Below are 16,094 nucleotides of genomic sequence, written 5' to 3' on the forward strand. Positions count from 1 at the left end.
TAAGTGTATAATTTTGATTTTTATTTCTTAATTAATACAATGAATCGACAGTTATCAGCACAATGGTGGCTCTTAAATAGAAATGATACTGTAGGAATGCATGTAACATGAAAATTTAAAGAAATGGCTTTGGTTAGAATATTAGTGTATCCGTTGAAAAAAATTTGTTTTCTGATTTTACTTCTAGGCGTAGGCACCATACAAAGTTGCAATTACAGAATTGTTCTAAACTTCATATGCTTTAGAACCGCATAATATAGCACATTTGATACTTTCAATGGCAATTTTATATCATGCCGGATTAAGTTTTAATTTGATACCATTGGCATTTCCATAGTTCTCTCCCCTGATTGACTAAATGTTGTATTAAGTTTAGAGTATGTTGCCTCTCATTGTTTCTGCAAACGATCATTCTCCAATATGCTGCCCAAATAGTATTGCAAATAACTGAATTTTTGATGAATGGAGAATCATAAAAATCTCATTTAAATCAATAAAATCCGATTTAAATCAATAAAATCCGAATTAAATAAAAAAAATCAACAAAAATGATTTTTTTGAAAAAAATCATGATTTTTATCAACCCTGCTTTTATCAGTATAAAGGTCAAGACATGTCAATGCTGAAGAACTTCGGCGAGTTTTCTGGCTATCGCTCTGCAATGCACACTTGACGGGAGAATCAATTGAGGCAGAGTAGTTAATGACATTGCCACTAGCCTAAAACTAATAACTTGTGGTCAGAGGGTGAGGGTGGGGTGTGGTGACTTGAGGGTATAGTGCAGAGGATGTGCAGTCACCCTATGAGCGCTGTACCAACCTGTCGCTTGTATGGTGATTTTGCTGAGCTATCAGGGGTTGAAAAAAAAATGTCCCTCATATTTTAGACATCAATTTTCATTTATCTCTTAATTCTGACACATTTACCATCAACGTTCCTCGCCATCCTTTTCTTTTCGAAATAGGCTAAGGGTTAAGAAGAGAAAATTTACCACGGGATTGGAAAAATGAGAATATATTGGAGCTTGCATAGTTATGCTTAGTACAGAAATTACCATATTCAATTTGATACTCGCAAGTAATTTTCAACTCGACTTGAGATCAAAAAGTGTTTCTTGCACATCCTTATCAATTATTATGTTTACATAATTTCATTTTCATTCTGGACATCAGTACTCACTAAGAGGTGATAGCGATATTATTTTCCTTTTCCAAAAGCAAGCAAGTCATATGTCTTAGCTTTGTCCCAACCAAAAGAACAAATTTATGAATTATAACTTCAAAAAAAAAAAACACATCCATCTTTAACATAAAACCCAGGAAACATCATTATGGTATATACAATCTCAACTCTTAGGTCACATTACACCAATATCCTAAAAGAGGCATTTCAATTAATTACTATTATACATACCTGTAATAATGGTGTTCCCCATTTACCAACACCTTTTGGGCAATGCAAAAGCTGAGTCAGCAGTAATAAGTGATCACTAAGAACACCTATTTTAAGCAAAACTTTCCCTAGTCGGAGCAGCCATCCCTGAACTTTGAGTATAAAAGCTGCGTTCAAATCCAGACGTTGAGCAAAATAAAATAAAATCACAACGCAAACCCGCAATTCCTCAGGGGAGGGTATAACAGCTTGAGCCTCTTCTTCCATCTGTGAATGAGAGAAAGATAAAATAAAGGTCTACATTTTTTTTGAGAGATTTAACTTAATTTCTTTTCTTTTTAGCGATTTGAAGACTGAGCTTTGTAACAATATAACATTTTAATAGTTAAACATAATTCAAATATTGAAATCATATTTAAAAAATATAATTCGAGCTAATTGTAAGACCATCTCGAGTAGACATTTCACTACCATGTTAGCATACAAATCTCCAAGGAATTGCTGACTATTGGTAATGTCTGAGTTCCTGTCGACTAATGAAGCAGTTGGATTTCATTTCCTCGGAATTTTTGCAAATTCGTTTCATCGGAAGGTAAGCTCAACAACAAAGTGTTCTCGTAGAGGATTGACCGCCATTAAAATCACAATTGGTTGATTAACCGAGCAATTTTGATGACCTATAACGAAGATATGGATGATTCAAACTAGATATATCAGGATAAATTAGATGGTACTCCTACATTCATTCAAATCCATTGACTGTGTAACAAACGAAGACGAAGTTACAAACTATCCATCTGAATTTTTGAAGTACTTGGATGTTCCTGGCTAACCATGGCATAATTTACAGCGAAAGGTTACCTCGATGTTCATGATGCTTCAAAACTTAAACCAACCAAAACTATACAACGGAACACGTTTGGTGATTTAAAAAAGCTATCAATGAATGTGATTCACGGATGCAGTTTTACGGCTATGGGAATAGTTAGATATGCTTTTTTGTGAGTCATCTGTCCCCCTAATAGTAGTTACAAAATTTTTCACATAAAAATCTTTCTATAAAAAAATTCTCTGAGCTCTTGGGGTGCATCACTCCTTTGCTTCGCTATATTTATTTCACTTCATCTGCTTTATCCTGCACCTGTTAACAAAACAAAAACTGTTGTATATCAGAAGGTGCTAGGCTCAAGAGATTAAACCCAAATGTCTAGGACACACAGTGGTGTATTTAAGCATGCAGCACGTTTACGCGGTGCATTTTTTCAAGGCAAGGTCTCAAGAGGTGATGATAACTCTCATTGAGGAAATCTGTGATGATGAGTTCATGTTCCAAACAAAGGAAGTGATGTATTACATTCACAATACAAGAGGAGGTGTTTTGGAAAGAATAAAAGATTTAATGAAGGCATTGAGGCTGAATTCCACATGTGAGCTTTGCAATTGAGGTGCTCATTCTTTCCCTTTTTATCTTGAATTAGTATCATCTCTTTATAATTACAATCTGAAGTTAAAATTTTAACCAGGGCTTTTGGCTGCTTTTAACTATGACAAAAAGACAAGCATGTTGGGTATGTAGAGAAGTTTAGAAAAATAATTCTTAAAAACACTAAAAAGCAAAGGCTATCACTAAGCTTAAGAAATTATAATGTGGTATTAAGGATCAGTACCCATACAAAAAAATCTGTACACAGACTGCACTAAATCTGAACTGTAACTGGACTTAACTCTGTGTTTAGCACAGCCACATTACACTTTTCTGTGATAGAATGTACTATGGCAGCTGGAATTATAGAAGAACTGTAATGTAACAGTGCTGAATCACTATGCTAGAGCTACAACCGCACTGTGACTGGGCTGGATAACATGACTGGAACTGTACTGTGGCTCAAACTGGGCTGAATAACAGGACTAGAACTGTACTACGGCTCAAACTGAACTGTGACAGGGCTGGATAACATGACTGGGACTGTACTATTGCTCAAACTGGACTGCGATAGGGCTGGATGGTTACTTTCACCAGTCATTGACGGGAGAAAATATTTACTATATCATTTCATAATACGATCAATTATCATTTCCATCCAAGAAAATGAATGCATAAAATATTTAAAAATTGTATGTTGACATTACTGCGGCAATGCATAACTCCAGCTTGCTTATTATTTTGGTAAACTATGGTCAAAAGAACAACTTCCGCTGATACTCCACCATCTTTGGTGCACGACATTGGCATTGTACCATTACTTGTTTATGTGCTCTCATCCTCTGAATTCTACGCTACATGATAGATACGTCGATATAACATCGATGCTAAGAACATGAGGAAGTGAATGTTACATCACTTAAATCGAAATTAGCCACTTAGCCAGGAATTTTTTTGCGAATGAAGTGATATTGTCAATTTTGCTGAAATCCGTGTGGTTAGCGATAAATAGACTTTCCACGACTGATTCATACGACTCGCAATCTACTCTTTGCGAAACGCGAGAGAGTTGAAAAAAGGCATATCTTTATTTTTACTCTGTTAAGAGAACGGCAACAACTAAAGACCTTTGGTATTCTATTAAAACTGACCTCTAATGGGGTGAAGAGCATATGCTAAACATATGTTATCACGATGGTGTGCAGTTTGCATTGTGGCTGCTAGGGGTAAGTACTCAACTTTTCTAAAATTAAATTCAGACATATTTAAACAGACAGATTTTGACTGTGCACTTAATTAGCTATAAGTATACAATGTGTGTTCCTTGTAATTTCAGGAAACCAGCCAAAGAGGCAAATGAATTGAGCAGCCATGCCTTACCAAAAATTTTCAGTCATCTTTATGTTTATAATCATGAGCATATTTTTATTTAATAAAGTCCTTTTGTTTTCATATCTTATTGTCATTTATTGAGGTCCACTGAGTTAGAACTTAAGCTTCATCAACAAAAACTATCGAGGTGTGCATTTGTGTGGCAACTTGACAAATAGCACTGACGTAATTTTAGGTGGTTTTAATGTAAAGTGCCAGTTGATATGCAGAATAGGATTTGTCAATTTTTCTCATTGGACCTAAGTGCTTCGACATCAATGTTTTGAGTACCATCAACTTGGTTTATGTTAAGGAAATGGAACGTAACAAATTCAGTAAGTGTCTGTTAGGAATATGGTCTATCTTTCCTTTGACTAGTCAACATTCGAATGAGTGTAGTCGTTTTGGTCACTGTTATGTCTCCATCTATGCTTTTTTCAAGTTGGATCAGTCAACCAATTTTCACAAACACCTAAAAGGGAACTACATATATACCTTTGCTAATTAGGCTATCCTGCTTTAATTCTGCTTCTTGTTTTCAATATGATCTAGAAGGAATGCAATTAGCCACATCAATACGCTGTCAATTATTGATTCAAGGAAAGAAAATAATAGTAAAAACTGTGCTGTGGCTGCACTATGACTGTGCTACGGCGGCTGCACTGTGACTGTGCTGTAACTGTACTGTGATATTTCAATTTAAGTGCAGTTAAAGTGGAGTCACAGTAAAGTCACTTTAGCACAGTTACAGTGCAGCTTTAGTTCAGACGCAGCACCGATTTTTTTGTACGGGTAAGGATGATCCCTAAAGTAGATAGTACCTTGGCCAATATATAAAACTACCGTAACTTGTAGATAAACAATAATAATAATGAATATTCATGTCAATACATAAACTCACCTGCACAAAATGTTCAACACGCAAACGCTGAGCCTCAGAGTCAAAAAGATGAAGAGAAATTTCGGAATGTAATGTTTCTCGAGATGATGATAGAGTGCTGCTGAGTTGTGACAATTTTAACTTGTCTTTCACAGCCACACTCTTACTATATTTGGCGACTAGCATAGCCCCATCATTGCATTTCCCTGCTTCTAACACCTGGAAACAACAGAAAAATCTAAGTATCATGAGCAACTTCAGGCATTGCCTAGTACTTAACTTGTTTTTAAAAGCACATATTGTATTTCCAAATCGACAAGGTTCTCAATACAGTAATGCCACCATCAAGGTCTTCATCTGGTCCTAGACTATATACACAACTGTGTTGCAACCTAGGTCAATTTGGAAATATTTTGGATTTAAAAAAATTGAAGTTCATATTATTGATGTATGCAAATTCGACAAAGTCAAGCCATGACTGGTTACTTATTATTGATTCCAACATTCCACTCAATCGCAAGTATATTGTGGTTTTTCCATCCAACTTGAGAGATCAATTGATAAATACCTCTTTCTCTGTAATGGTCCAAACTGATTCTATAAGTTCCTCTTCCTTAGCAACGAAGGAGTCCAACCTCTTCAACGCCTTTTCAAGGTGACTACAAGCTAACAGATAGTCACTGAGCAAGACGTACAAAGGATGATTTTTAATGGTCGCTTCGGACGGTAGAACTACATGGAATGCTTCAATTGGATACAAATTTCGCAGTGACTCCTCTTCTAAGCAACGGATTCGAGAAAGACTATCCTCTTCCAATGATATATCACAGGATGGAGCAGAAGGCAAGGGAGTCACTATTGGCGACACCACTGAATCTGATGGTTCGTTAACTTCAACACTTTGGTTAACACTGACCATCGTAATTTCAGACGGAAAGTCACCTGAATTACGGACATTGCCTTCTACACTTCTCGGACTGATCATGCCTTGTACACAGTCACCATCTCCCAGGCCTTTCACGATTGGGGAATATTCACCACCAACTTTTGAAAATGATTTCTCTTCGTTGAAAGAAATGACGGAGCTAATACTGGGATATATATTCGGAGAAGTTACCGGAGGGGGAATGTTCTTTACTTTGACAATGCCAGGCTTTTCTCCTTCCTTATACGGAAGAGCTATACCCTTTCCACTTGCACAAGCATTATTAATACCACTAACTCTGTCTTCGTGTGACAATTTTTCGCACATCTTGTCCCTATCATGTTCTCCAACTGCATATTTAGATAGTAAGCACGTTGATTTCTCATGGCTAGCCACGGCTACAGGATAAACCTGATAATCACGTTCGACTGTTGTGGAGACACTCTTCTTCTGTTCAGATATAACATCCGATTTACATGATGAATTGTGCGGTGATGCTGCGTTTGATTCTTCATGGCCCTCCGGAATGGAACTTTTAATGTGATCCCCAAGAATTGTCGGATCCGTGACATCGGCGCACTTCTGTTGTTCAGGAGCTAGAACCGATTCCCGAGACGAAGTACTTGCTTCAGCATTACCCTTTTCCGTTGAAATACACAGTTCATCACGGACAGCATCAACAGATTCACGGCTGGAGGTGAAAGTTTTTATTTTTCTCTCTTTTTTAACCTGTAAAACATAAAGTAAAATTATAATCCGAGTACCACAAAAAAACTTGAAAGAGGTGGATATTTCAGTGTCTTGAGTTCACAATTCTTACATGATACCTAAACAATCTTCAGCTAAATTATTCACACTCAGGATATTATATGTACTATTCACAGCATTACGGTAAATCAATTACATAATCCTAATAAGATGGGATATGATTGTTTAAAAATTAAGAGACGTTTCGAATACAATATTAATCATTACCTTTTTGCGACTGCTTTTCTCAAGGGTTGCCATTTTAACTATTCAACCAATATATATGTACAAATACAATAACGCAAAAACGAAACGCATTTCCTCTTCCTTGCCAGATCACTTTGAATGCGTAACACAAAATACCAAACATATATAACACCCACCCCAAACACACGAATAGCCAATGAACAACATCATACATAGTGCAATTCGTTCATCATTTCCCTCAGTTTGCTCCTCATCCGTCATCCCCTTGTTTCCCTTAATCACACATGCCAATGAACAACTTCAACATTTTATCATGAGATATACTCTATAATTTCTCATTCATTAACATTATATAGTGCTATTGAGCAGAAAATAAACAAAATTTCCTAAACAATAATAAAACTGGACAGGTTGCGCACTGCGTGTTTCTTCTACTCGTCGTCTGCTGTTGAGGAAAAAAAAGCAGGAGAAAGAGGGCAGCTAGTTGTAAATATTCAATATAATGATTAGAGCTACGCGAAAATCGCAAATGCGTTATGTCCGCGATGCAAGAATAAATGCGGCATAGGTGAGATGACTGGCATTTATTATATAATTACAGGAAATTTGCCATTTTTTCGGTAAAATCCTAAACCTGGTCTAATGGCTAGCCAGGAAGAACCTCAGTGGGTGGTGGCTCTTCACGAGTCATTACTCATTGTCAGTCGATTTCTCAACTGGCGTGGACCTTGGCTCCGACGCTCCAGAACCTTAGGCCTTAGGGTTGCCTAGGGTCCAGCGGTGCCTGTTGCTCCACCGCTGACCAAAGAGGATAGAACCTTTGCTGCACTGCGCCGTGATTCGTCCTCAGCTTATATTCCTCTCCCGGCATAAGACCCTTCGCTTATCCCATGCTATCCGTGATTGCAGAACTTCTAAAGGCCGTTTTACACGAGGGCGCGGACTTGCCCTTTCGAGGGCGCGGACGGCGAGGGAAAGGCGCCGGCTCCGTGGGGAAATAAGGTCCCTTCTCCGCTACCGCAATAGGTCTCTGCGTCGGCTGGCGCTGGCCAATTGCACACTCCGCAGGCTGACCCGATGATAACTCAGCCACTCGTTGCAGATGTGTTTTGCAATGATGATTTCTTTCTGGAGCTCATCGCCCAAGGGGGTCCGGGGAGCATGATGACCCGATACAAATTCCGGAGGTGTCATCCGACGACGATACGATCGATACGACGATGAAGACAGGTCAGTCACTTCCATTGATTCTCCCCCATCGTTTATATATCCTACGTGGTCGGATGTTCCCTCGGAGTTTGAAGAGGAGGAGGACGGTGACCCGGACCAAACAGACGCCGATTTTATATCAAACTTCTTCACGGCATGTGGCGGCCTGCCCGCGGTCAAGACCACTATTCCCGAACAGCGAGGCGAAGCTCTGAAGCCTACTCCAACGGAAGTTCAGCCTCCGGACACGCCGAATCCACCAGCTGAGGTGGGTTATTTTCCTATTTTCCTCAGTGGAAATGAGACTCCAGGGCGGGCCAGTGGCGGATACAGATGGGGGGCGCAGGGGGCGCGCGCCCCCCCTTTGCGGGGCCACCCGTATTGCCAAACATAGCAGAACTATAATTTTAACTTTTTTATATCATAAGATGGCATTGTCTTGAATGTGTGTTAAATCACTTTAGTTAAAATTTCTGAAGCTCTGCATGTGACTTGATTATTTTTTATTGCGATAAAAGTAAAGGTAACTCAAAATGTCTTTTGCGCCCCCCCCCCTTGAATTTTCTCTGTATCCGCCACTGGGGCGGGCTCGCAAGGATACACTCCTGGGGCAGGGACTGTAAGGCCCCTTTCAGACGGGACGGCTTTTCGCCGGCCGCCGTCCACGGCACGGCGCAATGCCTTTAAATAACCATAGGTAGCTATGGATGTCTTCAGACAAGCCAAATCGCGCCGTGGACGGCAAGGCGCCGTAGACGGCCGCCGTGGTATCCACGGCTCCCATTTCAATCCGGCCCGGCGCACGACGTCCACGGCGTGAAATAAACACTGTGGTGTATTGGACTGTTCAGACGCGTCGACTTATGCCGTCCGCCGCGTAGTTCTATAGAATTCAGAGTAGCGTGATCAGCGAAGAAATACGGACATGAATAATATTTCATCGTTCCCATATTTTAAATTGTATTTTTGAACGAGATGGGAGATATTGTAATGGACGCTGACGCTTTTCTACCGAATCCAAGTAATGTGCGTGTGAGATATGTCCAACAGCTATCAACCTATCTAAAGCTAATCATTTATTTAAATGGAGAAATAGAGAAAAAAGGCTAAAATATGTGTATTCTATTAAATATCAATTGTAAATTACGCCGAGTCACGGCATTCCATACCATCGGGGAGCTGCCGCGGACTGCGCGCGCGGCAAAAACATCGATTTTTTTTTGCTTGATTCTAATGGTCGTAGTTGATTTCTTTGGAGGGACACTCTAAAACGTTTGATGTAATTTAACGAAAATATCTTGAGGTAACACGGTAATCCTTTTCTTGCAATCCCAAATAAACACAAAATTTCGACGAAAAACAGAGTCCTCCAATTTGTATCGTATCGACGATAAATATCGTAAGACAGCGAAGAAATTGGGTTATATGAAATGTCAATTAAATGTGGCACTAAATACATTATATCTTATACGTATTTCCCTTGCTAAAAAATTCACTTTCCAACGTCCGTCGAGCACGGTATTCCGTGGCCAGCAGAAAGCTCCGAACTGTGCCGCACGTTCGAAAAATCGATCTTAATTTCGGCGTCGCGGGCGGTCGCTATTCTCCTTTTGGTATCATTCTCTATAGGTTTTTTTGTATATGTGGTGTAAATATCTCGAGGTAACTCGGTGACCTTTTTTTTATAATCCTGCATGAGCATAAAAGTGGAACCTGAGGATAGTCATTTAAACTTCTTTAAAGGAACTCTACCAAGCCTGCATGGCCTCATGGATGCGGAAACAGTTAACTTCCAAATCGAGGTATTGAACATTCTGCTGATGATACAGTAGTCGCGAGCAGTTTCTTCTCCTCTAGCAGGATCAAGTCATTCTCCAGCATCACTTAATTCTACGCCGTCAAACCAGTCAACTTATTCTGTGAGAGATGTGGTAGTGTTTTGGGATTTGGGATGCAGCGGTAGGTTTCAACTTTATCAATATTTTGTGTATTTTGTAAAAAATTCTTTGCATTTTGTTTTTTTCTTCCTGTTTGATAATAACCTATCAAATGAGTTACTCATTGGCTAGTTACAGATTTCATATTTGTATCGAGGTTCCATAGGCGGATCCAGGGGGGGGGCACGGGGGCACGTGCCCCCCCCAGACCCTAAAAAATATGCATGATTTTTAATACGGTCCCATTATCATTGCGTTCGTTTTGTATTACGAGGTATCCTTGTGCCCCACCCAGAACAAAATCCTGGATACGGCCTTGCTTGTGCCCCTCCCAGAAAAAAATCCTGGATCCGCCCCTGCGAGGTTCCCTAAACTAAAGTTTATATATCAGCAGCATAAATGAACATTTGAAATAATAATTTAAATTTAATTTAAATTATTATTTTAAAATTCGCACCTATCCATGATAACGACTCAAGAACTAGTGAATAAATGTAGCTGATGGTCGTGCCGATTGCTTGCCGTACTGTTCTCTGTATTTCACGGCGCGCCGTGTCGTGAACGGCGACCGGCGGAAAGTCGTCTCGTCTGAAAGCTGCCTGAATTTCACGGCGCGGTGCCGTGGACAGCGGCCGGCGAAAAGCTGTCCCGTCTGAAAGGGGCCTGCGCGAGCTTTTCTCCTCTGCACCCAGAAGGGGAAGGACGGGAAGGAACAAGGGAGGAGGCGGCGCCGCGATGGGAGCTCGACGACGCCTCCTGGGAGGGGATAGGGAAGGAAGGGAGGGGACGAGGAATCCCGCACCGTCTCAAAGGCGGGCGGGTCCTACTACTTATAACGAAACCAAGCTCACGCAATTAATATTCTCACAATCTTGGAGGACCATTATATGAGTAAGAATGATCCAACGATCAAATCGTTAGATCCTATCTTCCTCAATTGAGCTAAGCCCTTTCCCTATGCTTGTGCGTCAGTTATTCAACTGTTCAGAGACTGTGTTAATGTGTTTTTCAGCCCACCAGGCCCAATGGAACATTGAAAAAGTGGGTCTACAACTTAGTCGAGAGGGGTAATTTGCCTATGGCAAAACCACAATCTGCTTTCCCTTTGATTCCGAAAAGTTCTGGCGGAACTAGGATCATCCATGATCTTTCTGCGTGGACTCCCTACTATCGTAAACCCAAATTCTCCCTAAAGGACGCCGCCATGGCGTTGGAAAGCATTCCATCCCAGGAGCGCAGCTATAAATTAAGACTGGGGGAGTTTTAGGCGCAACTAAGTAACGAATAGATAATAGTCCTTGGGTGTGTTATACCCGCCAGGATAAGCTGGAGATACGGGGGCCCTCCCACAGAATTTTTTTTAAGATAAATGGTTCAAAATGGTGAATTTTATGGCTTTCTGAGAGACATTTTATTAATCCTTACACTTTTCAATAAGTATATCAATAAAATGAATTAAAACTTAAAAGTTTATCTGAGCTGAGCTGAGTTTCGCTGAGCCACTGTTCCGTCCAGCTCCAGAAGCGGATACAGAAAAAAACTCGGATATCTTGAGTTACCTTTACTCTTATCCTAATAAAAAATAATCAAGTCACATGCAGATATAAAAATGTTATAATTGTGGTTCTGCAATGTTTGGCAATACAGGCGGCCCCGTGAAGGGGGGGCACGCCCTCTACGCCCCCCCCCCCCCCATCTGTATCCGCCACTGTCCAACTCCAAGTTAGCAATAATCGACCTAGTGAATGCCTTTTAGCCAAGAACTCCATCGCCGTTTCTATGGGGTGTATATGGACGGTGAATACTTCTCATTTACTCGACTCCCAATGGGGCATACACTTGCTCCAGCAACAATGTAACGGTGGGCCAGGGCAGCTGCCCACGAAGTTTATACTCTATTCTCAGTCAGGATTATATGTTACCTTGATGACTGGCAGCCTTTTCTTAATGCGCATAAAAAGGTTACCTTATTTTCGGAGGTGTCGTGGAGCGGGAACGCCGTTCCGGCTCTGGTTTACAAACGACAGAAATCAAATAACACTTTTATCAATTTTGTTGCCTCCAAATTTCTAATATATACATTCGAAACCAAAACAAATCATTTTGTAATGAAATATAAATAATAATTTGTAATTAAAAACATACAGCGTAATATTGCACTTCCAAAATAAGTGAAGGAAAGTGCGTTGCGGCACTGCTAATTTTGCCATGACGTTACTGCTTATTTTCTGATAAAGAATACCGTAGCGCGCCGAAAAAAATGAGCAAAAATATTGTGGGATGAGGGGATTCGGCAAGCACCCAGAGACAGTGGCGACTCGTGAGTCAAATGCTAGGGGGGGCGCACTCCACCTAGGGGGGTCATAATTTTTTAATATTTCGTGTATTTTATTAAGTTTTTACGGCAATCTAGGAATTAAATTTTGTGATGCCATATGTTATACCTAGTTTTCCTAATGAAGCTTGATTAATAAATACTTAATGCAGAAGACCCTCGGCCATACGGATCGGCTTAGTCCGGACTCTCGATTATACTGATCAATGATCTTGAAGGATAAAAATATATTTGCTGCGATATTTTGCAAATACAAACGAAAATACGTAACTTTCGGTTTTAGCGCCTACATTCTTTGTGCGAATATGCCTGCAATACACTTCTGTTGTTCGTTTTGCAATCATAATGCGTTATTTGTCAAATCTATAGCATATTTGCAATGATTTATGTAGCAATGACACTTGTAACACCTGAGGAGGGAGGGGAGTGTCACTGACTTCCACTAGGCAACAAACACTACTAGAATGCACGCGCTTTGCTATGGCAGATGTAAACTTTGATTGAGGTGTTCGCGTTGCTTCTTGAATACAATATGATTTAAAATCAATAATTAAACACACAATTTTAACAAAATCTGAAATACTCACATTCCTTTAGTTATATTGCAGAAGTCCATCCTTCTTTCCTTTTGTCCAGCAAAGTGATCAATTACACGTTCGTTGAAACCAGCGCCGGACAACAATTTCTTTCCGATTGAACACATGGCAAAGGTACTAGTCTATAATAAACAAGGGACGACACAAAATAGGCCGACGAAAAATACGATCAAAAAGAACAAGGTGGCTGGACACAGAATTGGGACTATTTTTCCCTATATTTCCCTAAATCAAAAACGAGCACTGTTGAGTAATTAAAATTGTCTTCTTGAATGTACACACAGCACTAAGAAACTTCTTAATCGGCAATTACGCACAGTTAACTCCTCTAAAATGATGTCTGAACTCATTTCACTCCGTTCTTTCCGAGAGTCTTGCCGTTACTATCATACTATAAGGACGACTCAAGGGAGATAGAAGTCGTGGTCCACTAATGCTGATTCAGCTGAGGGACGAATTTAAGGTCAGCAAAGGCATTCAAGCAAATAGAAGACGTCACGGACCATCTCATTGAGTCTAAGATTCATATGTGGTAAACACACGAAACGCCAACGGGTCGCACTTGGAATAACCATGTCTTCGAAATAATTTCCATGATATAATAGAAAATAAATTCTAGATCGTAAAAGAAGACGACTCTGAGCCACAGATGGGAGCTGTAATGATCTCCGCACCATGATATAAACTCTTCGAAGCCACTTAAATCAGACCCAAGTGGACATTTTCCGTCAGACAGCTACCGCTCTACCGCTGAGGAATTAGGTGAACATGAACTAATAGAACAAGGACGGCTAGAAAAATGATGAATCTACACACAAAAGGTGCATTGTACGCGGCACTTCTTGGCATTCATTGAATGACTCTATTTAAAGTCACGTTTTACGGGTTAAATCATGTTCAATCCTTCACCCTATCACGCACGCACCTATTTCTTAAATTATAAATCAGTGGGGAATGTTAACTGATTTTTCCCAATACTGCAGGCCTTTTGATAAATTCATCTGAAAAATAGGTTCCGCATTTCTAATCATCGGGAAGATATGAATACATTGTTAAGGCCTAAATATTATAATATTAGTTTCCCCAAGGTTCTTGAAATTCGTAATCATAACAGAACTGTGGCAAATACTCGAGAATAGTTTTCCTACGTCAATACGGCCTTTAACTGGTTGGATTTTATGTGTTCCGGAATTCAAACACCAAAAAACGCAAGCATACTGAGATAATTTATTTTCTGTAGCAATACCTACCAGTAATTAAAAATTAAAATCGTATAGCTACACCCAGTACAGTGACCATTCTGATTCCGTAGGTCCCTTTTCTGTGGCAGCACCAAGTAGACACCAGATCATACGCCCGCCGGCCTGCGCAGCGATGTCAACTCACACGTCGCTCTGCGCATTCTCGGACGACGTCCCAAGACTTCTATAAGACACAACGTTAGACGCGTCATAGCACCAGCGGGCCCCCACCACTACCACTCTCCATGTAACTGCATGGGGATGGATTGGGACGTTCTGGCCAGCGCCCTACGGCTACAAATACGAACTTCTCGCGCTATTTCTTTTCGTGTTTTTCCTACACTTTCGATGTATGCGACTGAAAAAACACTCTGATTAATTAGATGTATAATTATAAATTAATGGATATTATTTTTTTTACTTTTTAAAATATTTGGGAGGGGCGGCGTCCGAGAGTCCTTATGGGCAAGCCGCCACTGCCCAGAGATTTTCGGCATACAGGACCACTTATCATGCCTTTGCGATTGCTTCTCCCTTTCAGGTGGCCTGGGTAATGGCGAACTTGCATGAATTTTTTTATTTCACTGGCGGACAGAGCATTATTTTCTGAATTTGCCAAATAAAACCGCATGTAACATCTGAGTTTTCCTTTGCAAGATATTCAATGATATATATAACGAATTTTAAAGCGCGCCAAAAACTCCCTCACCCCCCAAGCCACTGACGACGAAGCCTCGATGACGTCAAAGGTGCCTAAACATCACACGAAGCAATTGTTGTGATTGTTTGTAATAGTAGCCAGCAGTTGAGAGAGCTTCGTTTGTGAGACGTGTAGGTTGTTTTCAATTTAAAGCAAAATATCAGACGATAAAGGATCGAAGCCCTCACATTTTGTAGTATTTACAAAATATTAATATCTGAGTATGCGCATAAAATATAAAACTGGAGCAGTGAAACCACCAAATAACATCGTTGTAGTAGTCTGAGCCACGGCCGTTGAAGGTGGATACGTTGGGTGCTTTCCATTCATGCGACTCACGCGTCGACTTGTGTCGACTCGCGGTAACTGTTTATAACTATCTAATTCCTGCGCGTAATCGTTTGTTGACTTGTGTCATAACAGTCTGCGACATACATAGAATGGAACACGAAAACCGCGACGCAAGTCGACTTGTGTCGACGTATGTCAATGAATGTAAAGCACCCGTTGATTGTAAGTTGGTGTTGTCGACGGCACTTCATTCATTTATGTAATTAGAACAATAGGGTGGTTTCCTATTATTTTTTATTGCCTAAATCGAAAGATTATTACTCCTGGAGTGCGTATTTCAAGCTTTTAGATTTTTAAATGACGAAATCTATTTTTCGCGATTAAATGAAAAGTGAAAATTTTCAAGCGCGCGAAAACGCGACGGCTAAGGCTGCGTTCGGGGAGCTCGCTATCGCGCTATCAGCGCTACACCCGTTCGGGGAGGCTTTTGGCACTCGTTACTATGAACGCGAAAGGCGCTTACTTTAAGGGCCCCCGCGCACTGGCAACTTTTATCCCTATCCCTTATATCCTTATAGGAAGTCCCTATGGAACACACGGCAGTTGCGGCAACTAAAAAGTTGCCCGTGCGCGGGGCCACAGTCAATTTCGTGTGTTTCATTTGAACATCCACAAAGCAACTAAATAGTTGCTTTGTAAAAGTTGCCAGAGCGCGGGGGCCCTAAAGCTCGTTACGACCCGAACGTAAACAGCGCGAATTCAAAAATGGCGGCAGTAGAAGATATACACGATGTTAACAGACGAAGGGCAATTCTGCTAGGAGTAAATTTAATTCTTAGA

General features: G+C 40.4%; 1 protein-coding gene across 1 annotated transcript in view; it reads right to left on the reverse strand.

Annotated features, from left to right (window-relative positions):
- The window catches only part of LOC124159956 (ectopic P granules protein 5 homolog), a 160,691-nt gene extending 153,357 nt beyond the window's left edge, over positions 1-7,334 (reverse strand). The window contains exons 1-4 of the mRNA XM_046535784.1: positions 6,967-7,334; positions 5,635-6,720; positions 5,088-5,285; positions 1,414-1,659 (exon numbers count right to left, since the gene is read on the reverse strand). Of these exons, the coding sequence (XP_046391740.1) occupies positions 1,414-1,659; positions 5,088-5,285; positions 5,635-6,720; positions 6,967-6,999 (1,563 nt within the window). The 5' untranslated portion in view covers positions 7,000-7,334. The remainder of the gene's footprint in view (positions 1-1,413; positions 1,660-5,087; positions 5,286-5,634; positions 6,721-6,966) is intronic.
- Between the last annotated feature and the right edge of the window lie 8,760 nt (positions 7,335-16,094).

Source organism: Ischnura elegans, chromosome 1, assembly GCF_921293095.1.
Source record: "Ischnura elegans chromosome 1, ioIscEleg1.1, whole genome shotgun sequence".
In the NCBI taxonomy this organism is placed as follows: Eukaryota; Metazoa; Arthropoda; class Insecta; order Odonata; family Coenagrionidae; genus Ischnura; species Ischnura elegans.